This window comes from Entelurus aequoreus, linkage group LG05 (genome assembly GCF_033978785.1).
Source record: "Entelurus aequoreus isolate RoL-2023_Sb linkage group LG05, RoL_Eaeq_v1.1, whole genome shotgun sequence".
NCBI lineage: Eukaryota > Metazoa > Chordata > Actinopteri > Syngnathiformes > Syngnathidae > Entelurus > Entelurus aequoreus.
This window is the reverse complement of record NC_084735.1, coordinates 69,653,843-69,671,324: the sequence shown is the minus strand read 5'-3', so window position 1 is coordinate 69,671,324 and position 17,482 is coordinate 69,653,843. Positions and strand designations below refer to the sequence as shown.

Here is a 17,482-nt window from a genome sequence, read left to right as displayed (position 1 = left end):
ACCATTGCCCCCAACCTAATAGATAAATTAATGGAGATTATTAAAACGTCTAAAATGAAGTCAGCACATTTGCTTGTCACACCAAAAGATATGAAAGCCATTTGTCGAGCTCGTGACTCATCCGGTAAATTTACCGAGACGCCATTTAATGACTGCCTACGTTTAAACTGTCCACAGAGCTCAGTGTAGCATACTCGGGAGGACTTTATTAATCATGTGTGTCTGTCTGACATCAATGCAGATGAGACTCATGTGACGCTTACACGAGGAGGGCATGTGCAGTTACATTGGAATTGACAATAAAGCACAGCATGTGTAGTTCTATTATAGCATCAACCCTGCTCGCTGTCCCTAAGTATATTTTACATGCTAATCCTCATACTGTATATAAACATTTATGACATATCTATCTAAGGTAATTTAAGAGCTGTAAAGGAGGCTGCAGGCACATATACTTATGTGTGCATTATTTCAGACAAGTAGGTTAGATAATATCATATTAACCACAACCTTTGCTCCCATTTTCATTCAAGAGGATTTGAAAAAAGAAAAAGAGACAAAGTGCCTTTTATGACATTTAAAAATAGACCGTAACAGCTGAAAAATGAAGTAAAGCAAAATGTGGGTTGGTCAAATTATTTTTAGGAATTGTGTGTGAGATTGATTGTTGTTTAAGCAATTGCAGTCAAATAAAGTGCACTACTTGCTGCAAACTGCAGAGGCACTGTTGAATCAGTCTCATGCCAAGTTTACGTACACGTATCCTTGTCCACACACACACAGTGGTCATTTAAGACCCCCTACCCCTCCGTCAGCCGGCGCAACGCGACCTAATACGCATGCGCGGAAAATGCGCACGTCATAGTCACCTCGAGTGTTGCTTTGTGTGCAAGTTTTTAAATGTAACTTATCTGAACAATATCCAGTGTTGTGGTATTTCAATTAACTGGAAACCAGTGTGCTGTGGGGCCCTATTGTAGTGAGCCATCATAAATTAATCAAATCTTTATTGGACACGAAAGTACACCATCTGACAAAGACCATTTTACAACAATCAATCTAGGGATCCAGATATTTGGTCAGGACACTCCTCACTCTTTTGCCTTCACCTTCATTGTCCATTCGTCTGAGAAGTGTTGTATCCAAAATAGCTGCAATCGCTTTCTCTTTAAGGTATTCATGTGTAATTTCCACAAGCGTCTGTACAGACGGAAGAAGAAACATGGGCATGTCTGGATGACTCGCCTCCATATTTCCAGTGGTTAGCTCCAAGTTACGAAACCTCTTTATTAGGAAGCTGGCTGTGGCGGGTTCTTTCTGACGTCACTTCCAGTGTGGGGCGCGGTCTTTCTTCCTCTCCGAACTCAGTTTGCAAACGATCAATGAGTCCATACAAAGCTAAGAGCTGGAGATTCAGGAAATACACGGCGCACTTACCAGTGTAAAAATTTGTCCGAGGAGGGGAACCTTGAATGCTGGGTAAGTGTGGCTGAAAGGGGGCTTAGGCTAAATAATTATTCGTTTAAGGGGTTATCCGGCTTAATGTAGACATAGCCTCAAATAGTTCGCTACCTAGAAGGTGACCAACATGACGTCTGTTATGGACATTATTTTTATAATACATGGATGGAAACAGGAGTTCAGCACATTCTCAGAAATCTCAAATCTGTTTCAAAATAGTAAAAAAAAAAGAAATAAATAAATATATATAATTTATCGTAATTTTTTCTAAACAATCAGAACAATTTTATGTCAATGTATCCCATTCCTACTTTCAGTCATCCCTTTTCCAAACATATTTAATGTAATGTCAATTTTTATCGACAATTCAATGTAATATTTGGGTTTCAGGAAGGAACAAACGTTTTGCAATTTTATGCATAGAGTTAGGATTTTCTGGCTTCTTAAAATACATTTGTATCTACAGTATTTCAGGGTTTGCCAATATACTGTACCTGTGTAGTGCTGGGGTGTGTCAAGAGAGCGTGGTCATCATGACATCATATAATTTGAATAATCTGTTGTGATGCATATATTGTCTTTAAAAAGGCTAAAACAAATCTGTTATTCTTAGTATTAACATTTATATATTTTTAAATTGTATATTGTTGCTCTAAGTTTCAACTGTTGCTGTTCATTGTACTTTGTTGAGAATTGTTCAAGGGTCTACAGACTTTTACTGACTAAAAACGACTATCAGCAATTCTAGCATCTTTTTCTGATGTTACTGAAGACTGTACATCCACATCGCAGACATGCTGCCTCCGCTGCAGACCATCCCGTGCATCTTGCCTACGTCGTCACAACATCCTGTTGCGGCAGTGTTGTTTTGGTGATTAAAGTCTTTTTTTCGGCGGCCAGAATTTTTAGTGCGTCACTAGTCAGTAATTTGCAAATAATAGGCTATTTATAGCCATTCATACTGTGTTAGTACAAACATTTATGCTGGTGATAAATGTTTGTTAATGTGTGATTGATGTGAATTGAAAGGGGTATAGCAGAGTATTAATAAGTTTTGTGTGTCTGCACGAAGACCGAAGTACTAAACGTTAAAGAGTGTCAGACTTTTTGTGACTTCTTCTGGAGGCTATAATATATCATATTACTTTATTGTGTTTCACATAAAAACCCTAGTTTTTAAGGTGTGGTGGCATTTATGTTGCCGTGGCGGTGCACCACGGTCAATTATATGTAGGGTAAACTTGTATATATTATGTATATCTCGTCACAGGATGAATGAAACCCAGCTGTGAATTGATTCCACTAGAGTCTAGAGCTGTTGGCTTTCAGACTAGTTTTAAATAAAAAAATCCACTAACAGAACATGAAAACACAAATTCACTTGTTTCAGGTGTTTTAAGTCAAATTGTTGCAATTTTAAAGTAAAGTATGATACATTAACCTATGGGCTCAATTGGTTCTATAACTGAGCTCATACAGTATCTCAAATCAGCGTGGCTCATTGGAATGACTTGAAACCAATTGAATCCATGCTCACCCCATGTAACGTGACATAAATACTGCAATAATATTGGAGAACATTTACTTTGGGGAGAGGAGTAACTTGCTGTTCCCATCAGGCTGCTTCTGTGTCGTGTAACAAAAGGAATGGTTATTGTAGTTTATGTTGCACATGGACGTCTTTGAGGGACAGACCGGAGCAGGTGATATGTGTGTGTGTGTGTGTGTGTGTGTGTGTACCAAACAAAGGTAATGCTTGACCGTCCAGTTTGTTGAGTCGGGAGACCAAGCAAACTGAAACACGCTAGGCACACCATAGGCAGTTTTCTCCATATTTTCGTGAATAAATGTTCCCCATTGCTTCTTTCGCCTCACCAAGTCACTACACAGTTGGTCATGTTTGTTTTTTTGATTCCGTGGGTGTCGTCCGCTTCTTCTTCTCTGCGCTCTATTTTGAACTGGCTCACACAAATGTATGCTCGTAACTTCCAACTGTCTCTCAAGCCGAGAGACAGCTTGTATCCCGAAATACTCTGAAGATGACGCACCAATGTAGTGTTGTTGTGGATTGTCCGAAGCTTAAACAGGCAACAAAAGTAGTTTAGTACAACAAATGTATTTACCCATTATCAGAAGTGCAGGTTGAATTATGTTGGCCGTGCAGACAGACCACATGTTACTCCGGAGTAAACAAGACACACACAAGCCAAAATCACTGTCGAGTTCCGGTCTTCTGCCATTTTTTATATGTCTCTTGTGCGTCATTGTTTGTTATCTAACAAATCTATCACATGCTGAATAAGAAATGTCTGCATATGTTATGTCATTCATTTATTTTTCCATATGTAATATTGTTTTGAAGTTTGGGGGAATGTTTATAGAAGAAATATAGACCCAATACTTAAACTTAAAAGGGTCATTTCAATATTACACAAAGCATTATTGTTATGATCATACCAATCTATTTTTTATAAGTCATAATGTGTTAAATGTTCAGATAATTTAATTTTAAAACAATGGCAATTATGTTTCCGAGTACAGAACAACAGCCTTCCAGTTTGTATTCTTAGCTTGTTTACATTATGAGGAGAAAACTATCATTTACGGGGGATATTGATTTTTGAAATAGGTCAAGTAAAATAAAATAAAAACACAAATGTATTTCAGTTTTAGGAGTTAAATGATGTACCATCCTCAGTGATGAGCTGAACACATGTAGTTTTTTGTTATGGTTTTGGAGACCCTTGAAAGGTAAAGTTTTTTGAACATTATAAAATATAGTAACAATTACTTTCATCTTTTAACGTTGATGTTCCAGGTAATTTAATGTTCAGTAAATGTATATCATAGGCCAATATAAGCTTTGGCTTCCGCCTATTCTTTTTTTCCGGTCATTCTTTTTTCTTTTCTTTTCTGTGTGTAAATGTGTATGATTGTTAATATGTCTAATTTACTGTTAAACTGCTCACACAAATTGGTTGAGGGTTGATTATATGACCAAAATAAACCTATTTCATTTATTCATTCATTATCTATCGCACTCATAGTTTTATTCCATTTTGCATGTAATTATTCCTATTGATTTCTTCCCCTTTCACTCAAACAACTAAACAAACAAACAAATAAACAAACTTGCAGCTAACCACAATCAACAGCATACCATTTACGAATACCTTCATTCGTCACTTTCTCATCTTTTCTTCACTTTCGTTTTCCTTTACAAACAACATCCTGTATCCATCTCTTCCTTACACTTCACACAATGTTTCTATTTTCTGTTCTCCTAGAAACCATTCACATAACGTAAGGTTATAAACATCCTTTTCCCATATTTTCTCAAACCATCCTCTTCACCCTCCTTCTGTTTTTTCACCTGCTCTCTCTTCCTCTCTCTCTCACTTTCTCTCCTTCTCTCACAATACAAACACAATAATCCACAATAATCAGTCTTATAAAATAATTTTAGCTTTAGATATGATTTAGGGCAGTGGTTTTCAACCTTTTGTTTCCCAGTAAAATAAAGAAATAAAATACAGCATGATGTCATCATTTTCTAATTTATTAAATTGTATAACAGTGCACCATATTGCTCATTTGTTGTGGTCTTACTTGACTTATTTGGACAAACAAAATAAATAAGAATAACTAAAACGAGTACAGCTGTCCACTATATATATTTATATATTTTTTTTTATTTTTGTTTTTTTGTATTCTTTAAACCTAGCTCAATGCTAACCTAGCTCAATGTTATCCTAGCTCAATGCTAACCTAGCTCAATGCTATGCTAACAGTGTCACACCTCTTCGGCCCACGCCTCACGCAGCTGTCACTCACAAAGCCTCGTCACACGCACACATCCCTTATCTTAAAATGTCTTCCAGCTGAGACTCCTTTTTTTTTTTTTTTTTTTTAATATGCGTCACACAGTCACTCACACAGAGAATTTACCAGCACAGTTAAAAGTAAATGCAATAGACAACTATTTTTCTCATCCAGAAGCACAGCTGTATCATATCAGAACTTTAATAATAAGAACAACATTTATCATTCACTCTTAGATGGACAAATAGTCAAGTTTAAGGAGGGTATTCTGGACTTCCCTGCTTAGGCTGCTGCCCCCGCGATCCAACCTCAGAGAGCGGAATAAGATAATTAAATGGATAGATCATTCACTCATATGTTTTCTGTACATAAACTTTGTCTACTTTCTCACACGCACACACATTTTAGACAATTTCCCAACTTTTACAGATAGCGGGGCTGTGAGAAAAAGCGTGAAGGGAGGTTGCGAGAGGGGGAGAGGAAAAGGAAGGGGGGAATTAAACCAGATAAGAAACCAGGTGCTACACAAAAGTTATTAAATTATGCAGATATATATATATAAATTTAAAAAACACACATTTTTATCCCACAAACCACGCCCCCCTGGTCCGGACCAATATAAACAACTAATGCATGCGTGCTTTTGTGGAATCGGCCGTCTCATTAACAAACACAGGTCCCATCATTACTCATACAACGGCGATTAACCCGTTCAGCGGAGCAGCCCCTGGTTTTACTCCCTGACCAATACACGGCAACAGCATAAAAGCACCATAGAGTCACTGATAATCACCCAATGCTCTACAGTCATCATGTTTTGGTCAGTTCCATACAGTTTCACCAAAGCTTCACCAAAGCTCCACCAAAGCTCTACCATATGGAGCGCGATCTCTATCCATCTATACTGCAGCCAATTAAACAGAACGTCGTGACAAATACAGCTCAATTGATCTCCTTTACCGGAGTCACCAAACGGTCACCCAAAATGAGGCTTTTCCACCGCTGCAGTTTCCACATAGAGAGATATGTCGCACATTCATAGACTTCATAAATTTGTATGGGCCAAATGTCACACCAGTTAGCAAACCCTGCCTTAAATTTAGCTGTATCCAACTCTGGCTAATTCTGATGCACTTGCAGAAAGAAGCATCCTCTGCCAGCAACGACAGAGGATGAAGAGGTTAAAAGAAATTTTTCGTCTCACATAGTCTACGCTTCAAAAACACTCCAAACCACCAAAATTCTATCAACAATCCCCTTATGTTAAAAACAAGAAATCACAAGTTTTCAACAAACTCACAGACAAATGATCACATATAAAACAACTCAATCCAACCATAATTTACCCCATTCCAGGTTGTTTTTGGAGAACCTGACTAAACCTATCTTTTATCAAAAATAGATTCAGCAATTAGTCTTATCGATCCGGCTCTCTCCAGGCAGAAAATGTTTACACTTTAAGCAAAACGCTTACCTTGTTATGCGCGCGTGCAGCACACTGTCTGCCTGACTGAGAGAGCGGGAGCGGCTGTCGACCTGTAGCTTCTAAACCATCCTGTTCGTGACGCCAATTTGTGTTGTGGATTGTCCGAAGCTTAAACAGGCAACAAAAGTAGTTTAGTACTACAAATTTATTTACCCATTATCAGAAGTGCAGGTTGAATTAAGTTGGCCGTGCAGACAGACCACATGTTACTCCGGAGTAAACAAGACACACACAAGCCAAAATCACTGTCGAGTTCCGGTCTTCTGCCATTTTTTATATGTCTCTTGTGTGTCATTGTTTGTTATCTAATGCGTCAATGTCTTTCTGTTATCCCTATCTGTCCCATAACAACTCGAATCCTTTAGACAGTCAACACATTCTGTAGACAGGTTGGCACGACTGAACATTCACTTTTGTCCCACTGGCACAGAATAGGAGAGAAATCAAATGAGCGTACATTCCCATTAGACATGCAATATAGGTCAAAGGTCAGAAATTCTACTACAGTGTATTTATTGTTTTATGGATGTAGCAACTACCAGTATTAAAAATAATATATTGTGGTAAAATTTGCTACCGTTCAGTTCAGTTTATTTATTTATATAGCACATTTTAAAAAACATTCCAGTTGGCCAAAGTGCTGTACAGACATAAGAAAAGGGGCACATTGTGTCACATTTACATCGTAACACGGAAGGATGAATACAATACAGTAGGAAAATATACCTTCAAAGAAGTGCAGAATATATTGCCTAAAATACTAAAATGTAATAAATAAATAAAAAAGGTTAAAACAAGAAATAAAAACAACCCAGAAATAAAAACAACCAAGATATCCTGTCTAACTGGATTTGCATGCCAGGGAGTAAAAATATGTTTTTAGCCTAGATTTAAATTGTCTCAGAGACTGGGAGGACCTAATAGATAATGGAAGGTTGTTCCATAGTCTGGGCCCTGCCACTGAAAAGGCTCTCCCGTTTAAAGATTGAAATTATGGTAAAACTGTGGTTGATAATTTCCTCACAAACCGGTGATGCTGCTCATTTCCTGGATTCCCAACCTTATCTTTTTTTTAACCTGAATATATGAATGATGAACTACTGCTTATAAAAGCAACATGAATCGAGTGTAAAACGTTGGAGCACACAGAAGCAGAGGGAGTTAGGACCGGCGTGACTTGACGCTGCAAATGTGGAATTTGGAGCCAAGCTTTGCTGACATAAATGGCGTGCTTACCCAAAATCAGCGAGTGAGTCACTATAGTATCGATCATCATCATCATGAATGTACAACTACAGTACATACACTGTCGAGCTAAACATGAAATGTGGGCTAATACTATAAAGATACTGTAATATGATTGTTCATGTTTTTCAATTAGTACAGATTGGTGTCCTATCGCATTGTGTTGTGTATTACAAACTCAAAAGCCATTCACTGCTGACGCAGAAGCTATCTTACGGCTAATAACGTAGCATGCCATCGCTAGAAAAATAGTTCCTCAGTGTTCGCTCTTATAATAACAATGTCGCTACAGCTTGGTTATTATACATGTTACGGAATGTAAATGAAGTGTTGTTGGTGGTTTTTAGATGCATTTTTAAAGTGATTTAGAGGCAGAATGCATTGCTCCCATGAGCTGCATTGCTAACCACCTGGAACGAGTGGAATATTACAAATTAGAATGCAAAAAAACCTCAAACCATTGTTTTCTTGTCCCTCGTAAGGATTGTAAACGATAAGCAAAATTCTTAAGAAGCCAGAAATAAATGTACTATTTCTTCTGCCAAGGTAAATGTGTTGTGCCGGTTTTATCTAGTTCAACTATTTGTTTAACTAGGTTAAAAGATTTCAGCTTTTTTATAATTCAGGACTTTTTGCTCATGGTCACAATAACCGTGATATGATATATTTACATATTGGTCACAATTCTGTCATATGTATATGAATAAATAAATATACTTAATGTAGATTAGTTTTTGCCGTGTGTTACCGAGCATCAGATTACTACCTTTATTGATAGAATTATTGCCTTACAAACAAATCAATATTTCTATTTAGTTCTCTCTCTCTCTCTCTCTCTCTCTCTCTCTCTCTCTCTCTCTCTCTCTCTCTCTCTCTCTCTCTCTCTCTCTCTCTCTCTCTCTCTCTCTCTCTCTCTCTCTCTAGTCTCAACTGTCTGTATCTTTATCTTGACCCAATTGTGTCTTGGCTCTGTTTTCAGTTTTATTCAAATGTATTAAAATGTGGGATTTTTTCTTTTCTTTGTTGTCGATGTGCTTGCTCATGTCGAGATTATTCGGGTTTTTCTTAAGTGTATGAAGAGTGGTGACATGGACCTTTCAATTGTAAAACCTCTTTTCCAGCCTACTGCTTTAACGTTTAAATCCTGTTCAAGTGAGGTGGAAGGGCTTAAACATAAAGGGTCAGAATTGGAATGTGCGTGTCTGAATGTTACCAATCATGTACAGACTTGTAGTGCTATCCAAGACAGGTGGCTTGTGTAGTGAGCAATGTCAAATAAAACCACTTTCTATTCCATTTTGTGTGTTTTTACCCCAGGGCAGCACAACTACCTGTGTGCAGGGAGGAACGACTGCATCATCGATAAGATCCGCAGAAAGAACTGTCCGGCATGCCGCTTCCGCAAATGCCTTCAAGCTGGAATGAATTTGGAGGGTAAGCCTCTTTAAATCATTAGCGGGCCGTGGGGAATTCTTACGCCCGCCAAAGCTAATGGTGCAAAAACAAACGTACAACAAAGAAGTTGGAAATTAACACCACAGTTGGTGTTGGACTTTAAATACAAAGCCAGCTAACTCGTAGCTTAGTACAAATAACTTGTTCACGGCAAGAAAGTTTCCAAAGCATGTCACAACAAGCCTTTTTCTAAACCAGTGGTTCTCAAATGGGGGTACGCGTACCCCTGGGGGTACTTGAAGGTATGCCAAGGGGTACGTGAGATTTAAAAAAAAATATTCTAAAAATAGCAACAATTCAAAAATCCTTTATAAATATATTTATTGAATAATACTTCAACAAAATTTGAATGTAAGTTCATAAACTGAACATCAAATCAAGTAGGCTATTCCATTCATTACAATGCAACAATGCAATATTCAGTGTTGACAGCTAGATTTTTTTGTGGACATGTTCCATAAATATTGATGTTAAAGATTTCTTTTTTTGTGAAGAAATGTTTAGAATTAAGTTCATGAATCCAGATGGATCTCTATAACAATCCCCAAAGAGGGCACTTTAAGTTGATGATTACCTCTATGTGTAGAAATCTTTATTTATAATTGAATCACTTGTTTATTTTTCAACAAGTTTTTAGTTATTTTTATATATTTTTTCCCAAATAGTTCAAGAAAGACCACAACAAATGAGCAATATTTTGCAATGTTATACAATTTAATAAATCAGAAACTGATGACATAGTGCTGTATTTTACTTCTTTATCTCTTTTTTTCAACCAAAAATGCTTTGCTCTGATTAGTGGGTACTTGAATTAAAACAAATGTTCACAGGGGGTACATCACTGAAAAAAGGTTAAGAACCACTGCTCTAGACCACAAGAAAGTGTTTTTAAATGTAGATTAAAATCATCATCGTTTGCATCTCTGTATCATGGCCTCATCTCTTCACGTAAGTGACACGAAGAAAAGCTCAAAAAGAAAAGTTGTTTGGTGCTAGCTAGTGGTATAAACTCTCCAGTCCCCGACTATAAGGCTCTATACCAGGGGTGTCAAACTCATTTTAGATCAGGAGCCACATGGGAGAAAAATCTACTCCTAAATTGGCCGGACTGACAAAATGTTTTCTTTGTTTAAAAATAGAACAAGCACATTTTGTACAAATCATAATGTTGTTGGGGGTTTTTTACACTTATATGATGCGGTAAATAATGTATTTATCGTTATTTATATTTTCTGAATAAATTATGTGATAATGTTCATCAGTCAACTCATTGGTGTTAGTTTTCAATACATCAAGATAAAAACATCAAAATCAAATTACAGGATGTTATCTATGTAGGTTGATCATTTTCCTCGACTGATATACTAACATCATGTGGTTTATTTTGTACATACAGTATGTAACATCATCTACAAATATACAAATAATTGCTATTGTGACATCCAGTGGACACATTTAAAACAGCTGTTTCTTTCATTCAAAAATTTCAGGTTAATTTTTATACTTAAACTCATCCCGCGGGCCGGTTAAAACCTGTTTGCGGGCCTGATCCTGCCCTCGGGCCGTACGTTTGACACCCTTGCCCTATTCCAAGGGTGTCAAACTTGTTCTTATTGAGGGTCACATCGCCGTAAAAATACATATGAATATAATGTATAATCACCTCATGATATTATTATACAAAACCTAAGCAATGTATTACTACTTTTTTATGTACAAATTGATGAATAACTTGCTTTACAATTACAGTATAAGTTGGGGGGAGACATCAGCTATGGAAGTGTTTATTTTTATTCTAACAAAAAATATGTTGTTTTTTGGATGATCAGATAATATTTAATTTTAAAAGACAATGTGTTTGCCCTGCGATGAGGTGCCGACTTGTCCAGTGTGTACCCTGCCTTCCGCCCCATTGCAGCTGGGATAGGCTCCAGCACCCTCGCCACTCCGAGAGGGGAAAAATGGTAGAAAATGGATGGATGGATGTTTAAATTGAAATAACGAATACATTTAGTAAGAAAGATGAAGTGGTTTACTGACACAATGTAGTTCCAGTCTTTCGCATGCCAAATGAAATAATGTGGTAGGCCAGAGTTTGACACCTGTGCCCTGTACTATAAGGATTATTTTTAGGTTGGAACCGTAAAAGTAGTTTGGTTTCTGGGTGCCTATCAACAATGTTTTTAGGAACACGTTACAAGATGGGAAAGTCATGTGGACAAGCAAACCACTACTTTTTCAGTACGAGTGTTCGCCGTCTTCCTCCTCTTGTGCTGTTTAGGTGGGCGGCAGCAGACCACAAATTTATGCGCATGATCTTTCGTCTTTTATACTTTTGGTGTGGACTTTGTCTATGACTGTGATCCGTACCTGTCTAGATAACTATTTGTAAAAAAATTAAAAACAATTAAAGAGGCGGAGGTCCTAGTGTGGTCAGGGGCTTAGGACTACATGTTTTTTCAGACATAAATTTTTTTTTTTATAATAGTTAGTGAGTGACGATTGCTTTCAACACAACAGGGTGGGAAAAGTGAGTCCTGGGTGCTAAACTTCACACTCCCTGACATACAGTCGACATATCGCCTAACTCAGTAGCATCAGAGCTGTGACAGAGGGAATTGCTGGGTTGTCTTAATTCTCTGCCCTATATAAAAAAAAAAAGGAGACAAAATAGCCGCTTTTACAAGCATGTAAATGCGGCATTCTCTCAGCAAACGATTCTAGTCTTCTGAATGGCTCTTTTGAGTGAACGATGGATAGTGATTCGCAGATGCAAGCCGTTCGTCTGCAAGCCGTTCTTACTCGAGCGTCTCAATGAATGACAATATGGTGCCAAAGTTAATTTGATTTCTGGAGTTCAGTTAGGTCATCAGTTTTCTGAGCTATAAGTAGGATTGTTTTTAGATTGTTTCCCCATTACATTTTTTCCCACTTTTTTGTGTGAAACTATTTTGGCTGAATCACCAAAATGAGTAAAAAATTAAGAAATACATTGTTGATATATTTCACTCTGTGTATTGTAATGACCAATTTGGGTCCCCACTTGTCTTTATGGTGGCCATATTATGCGAAACCAACCTTTTTAATCTGACGGTACCTGCTTATGTGTATTTGGGATCTGCAAACCATGGAAACATTGCGGAGATATTTTTTTTAAAATCTTGCCTTCCTTCATACTTCCACCAAATGGTCCAATTGGAATTTGCCCCAAGTGTGACGTTTTTCTCTAGTGTGACATCAGCATATTATATACAGTACGTATGGTATAAATTTAGCCAAACATCCTAGCGCAAGTCGGCCATTTTTAATTTATGTAGGACAGGTTGTACTAAAACATTTCCAAGATGAAACCCAATGTAAAAAATGCTCTATTGTTGGTTGCCTTAAAGGCCTACTGAAATGAAATGTTCTTATTTAAACGGGGATAGCAGGTCCATTCTATGTGTCATACTTGATCATTTCGCGATATTGCCATATTTTTGCTGAAAGGATTTAGTAGAGAACATCGACGATAAAGTTCGCAACTTTTGGTCGCTGATAAAAAAAAGCCTTGCCTGTACCGGAAGTAGCGTGACGTCACAGGTTGTGGAGCTCCTCACATCTGCACATTGTTTACAATCATTCCCACCAGCAGCGAGAGCGATTCGGATCGAGAAAGCGACGATTACCCCATTAATTTTAGCGAGGATGAAGATCCGTGGATGAGAAAAGTGAGAGTGAAGGACTAGAGGGCAGTGGAAGCGATTCAGATTGGGAAGATGCTGTGAGAGGCGGGTGGGACCTGATATTCAGCTGGGAATGACTAAAACAGTAAATAAACACAAGACATATATATACTCTATTAGCCACAACAGAACCAGGCTTATATTTAATATGCCACAAATTAATCCGCATAACAAACACCTCCCTCCTCCCGTCCATATAACCCGCCAATACGAATCAAACACCCGCCCAACACACTAAATCCCACAGCCCAAAGTACCGTTCACCTCCCCAAAGTTCATACAGCACATATATTTCCCCAAAGTTACGTACGTGACATGCACATAGCGGCACACACATACGGGCAAGCGATCATATGTTTGGAAGCCAAAGCTGTACTCACTGTAGCGCGTCTGCTATCCAACTCAAAGTCCTCCTGGTTGTGTTGCTGCAGCCAGCCGCTAATACACCGATCCCACCTACAGCTTTCTTCTTTTCTGTCTTCATTGTTCATTAAACAAATTGCAAAAGATTCACCAACACAGATGTCCAGAATACTGTGAAATTTTGCGATGAAAACAGACGACTTGATAGCTGGCCACAATGGTGTCCCAATATGTCCGCGCAATCCGTGACGTCACACGCAAACGTCATCATACCGAGACGTTTTCAGCAGAATATTTTGCGGGAAATTTAAAATTGCACTTTACTAATCTAACCCGCCGTATTGGCATGTGTTGCAATGTTAAGATTTCATCATTGATATATAAACTTTTAGACTGCGTGGTCGGTAGTAGTGGGTTTCAGTAGGCCTTTAAGGCTCACAAGTCACTCCAAAAACTTTCAGCCTAATCTAAAGAAAAAGTGCCTTACTTTTAACTTTTATGCTTCATGGCAATATGCCTTCAACTGTGAAGATTAAGCTCCAAGTGTGTGCAAAGATTAGCCCTTCACAAATAGATGGATTTTTCCCAAAAAAAAAACAGCTTTTAATGGCGGATTTGATGACTACTACTTTTGGCAATAGAGGAGACAATGCAATGGTAAGTAATAACAGTCGGTCAGAAATGTGTGAATGATACTAAGCAATGTTAGCTCGATTTGTTGTGTAGCTAGTTTAGCCTTTTAATGAGACAATAGCATCACCATCTACCGGCAAAAAAAATAATTATTTTCCTAAAAACTACTTTTGATAGGATCAGTGCCTAATGTGTTTGGCAGTGGACAGTTAGTAATATAATCCATTATTACGTTAGCGATGCAACTCATAGTGTAGCTTACTGTATAGCGGGTTTGAGCCACAGTTGTTTTCAAGTGTTCGAAGCAGCAGTGCTGTTAAAGTACTAACATGATGTAGAATAGAAAAACATTTTATTTTCCAGGATTTACCATTGTAGAGATAAAGACTTGGTAGAAGTTTAACCTTAGCCAGCGTATAGTACCAGATTTTCAGCCAGGCTTCCTTCAACGTTCTCTTTGCGCCCGCGTCGTCTGGTTCTTGAGCCGACAACAAAACACGGTGAGCCGCTGGTCTTGCTATATCATCCGGGAGATTGTGTTGTGTTGTGTTGAAAGTCATTTAAAAATGAATTGGCTGGTGGCGATCATCGGTGTCCATATTCCATATAATCCGAGCAAAGCAAAACATAAAACAACTACTAAGCAAGGCTGCCTGTGTGGGGCAAAGGTCTAATCAGCATTAGGGGGGGGGGGATTATAATTGGTTACAACTCCACCACTCAAAACGAACTGTTTTAGTAGGCAGCCAAAAAGTGGCTTGAAGATACAGTGGGTCTTTACAGCAAAATCTATGCGACATTTCGACCCAGAAACAATCACTACATGTCATGTAGACCAAAATGAAGTGTTTTAAAAATAGAAAAAAATATATAATATAGCCCCTTTTTAGGGGTGATGGTAGGTCCCACAACCAAACCAGTTGAATAATGAAAGCATACTTAATTACATCGTGTTTTGAAGACTGCTGCTCTCCTGTCAAACATTGTGTATAATTGTCCTTTAATGGCTGTATTATGAGATTGTTGTCAAATACCGAGGTTTACATGATATTTTAACGTATTGTACAACCACCATATACATAACATGTAATGGTGGTTCTTTGGTCAAAATGTTCCATAGATTATTAAGATTAAGATTAAAGATTAAAGTACCAATGATTGTCACACACACACTAGATGTGGTGAAATGTGTCCTCTGCATTTGTCCCATCCCCTTGGGGAGCAGTGGGCAGCAGCGGCGCCGCGCCCGGGAATCATGTTTTGCAGACCACCTTCAAGCTCCTTTGTCGTACCGGTAGTTGTTAGTGCTTCCATTGTGAGTCTACTGACGGGGAGTAGACTGAGTTTAGAACTGTACGCTAGTTTATTTTAGAAATGGCAACAGCAGGGTAGGAATTTCCCCCAACTTGAGGATAGAGAAAAAAAAAAGCTTATTGACTGTGGCGCGGATTACAATGGCGGACACGCGGTGATTTTAGGGACTTATGCAGATCCCAAATACACAACAGCAAGTACCAGTAGGTAAAAGTTGGTTTTGTATATTGCACAACAAAACGCCAGATAATGTCTCCTAATAGGTGCGATGTTGGGATCTTTCCATAATAATACCCACATGTTGAAGCACAGTACACCTGACTACAGTTGCCCCGACAATCCATCAAGTGATGCAGCTTCGTAGCTTACCAAAGTTGTATTAAAACATTTTTGTTCTATATTCTAAATGAAACATCAAAGTTTTGGTTTACTTTGCCAGCGTCCGTTATTAAAACAGGCGTCGACTTGCAGTCCCCATGTATCTCTTATGTGTGACTGCCATCTATTGCTCACACATTACACTTTATGCCAAATAAAATTGCTTCGAGGTCGTAAGCACAACCAGAATTAATCTGTACATTAGACGCACTTTTGATTTTTGAGAAAATGCAAGGATTTTAAGTGTGCTTTATAGTACGAAAAATACAGTCATCATGTGTTTGAAGCTATAATTAAAGAGAATACAAGCTCAATAGACAACAATAAAACATCTTGATGGATGAAATTGACAATAAAACAGTATCATGAAGTTAATAGTTGATAATGATGGCAAAAATTAAAGGTACTCAAGAGAAACTTTTATTATCGTTATTATAATGTCTCTGAAGGCCTTCACTATTATTATACTACTATTAGTAAGCCCTACTTGAAATACTACTCATCTTGTCTATGAACTAAACACATTTCCCTAGGATACTGTTGAAATTGTACAAAGTTTTACTGTATATCTCATTGTACCCTTTTTTTGGGATACTTCTGGCCTATTAAACATCAATTAAATCAAAATACAATGGAGAGAAAAATATTTTTTTTAAATGTTCCTACTGAAACAGACATGTTCTTGTCTTGTATACCTCTTTTTCTGAAAGTGTTTGAAAGCTTAACTGCAGATCAGTGTTTTTGTAGGTCAGAGAGGTTTTTACGGTGCGTTCAATAATAATAATTGATGTCATTTGTTACGCACTTTTTGTTTGAATATATCTTAAAGTGCTACAGTAAAAAACAATATTTTACAATAAAAGCTTAGTCATTAAAATAGATCAAATACTAACACTAAAACACTATCAGTAAAACACAAGAACCACTTTTGTAACAGTCTGTCCATTTGTTTTACTTATTTAAATAAAAATATTGGTCAAATTATTTCAGTGTGTGTATGAGTACTTTATGAACGCATTCAACAATTCCACGATAAAAATGATAACCGTGATCATTTAGGTTTATCTGAGATAAAAAATGCTTATGTCGTTTCATCCCGACAATGCAGTGGCAGTTAAGTGGGGACTTAATGGGGGCCAGGGGGGCACATATCAGTGTTACAATGAAGACACTTGTATGCGCTCTTCCACCTTGAATTTCCATGTCTGGCGTTTCTACAGCAACTAAGCGTTTTATTACAGCTGCTGTCGTTCAAATCCCTTGGTTGAGTTCTTTCCTTCACTCCGACGCTCGCAGCACTGATTATATGTAATCTCCGACACTTCCCGATGGACCAGCAAGAGAATGGTACAACACATCTGTCCAGTGTAGATGAAGACGTCAGCAGCTGGTGTGTTGTCATTAACTTACAAAGATCACCACTGAGCTGCATAGCTTCCTGTTTGTTAGCAATGTACCGAGACATCCTGGATGAAAACCAACGCTTCCCATCAAACCTGATGGCGCTTGAGAGATGCTGCAAAGAGGAATGGGCTAAACTGCCCAAAGATAGGTGTGCCAAGCTTGTGGCATCGTATTCAAAAAGGCTTGAGGTTGTCAT

The 17,482-nt window shown here is 37.9% G+C and overlaps 1 protein-coding gene across 6 annotated transcripts in view; it reads left to right on the top strand.

Moving 5' to 3' along the window:
• The window catches only part of LOC133650954 (glucocorticoid receptor-like), a 216,504-nt gene that overhangs the window by 171,724 nt on the left and 27,298 nt on the right, over positions 1-17,482 (top strand). For all 6 annotated transcript variants that reach the window (XM_062048764.1, XM_062048763.1, XM_062048762.1 and 3 more), the window contains one exon: positions 9,332-9,448. In XM_062048764.1, the coding sequence (XP_061904748.1) occupies positions 9,332-9,448 (117 nt within the window). The remainder of the gene's footprint in view (positions 1-9,331; positions 9,449-17,482) is intronic.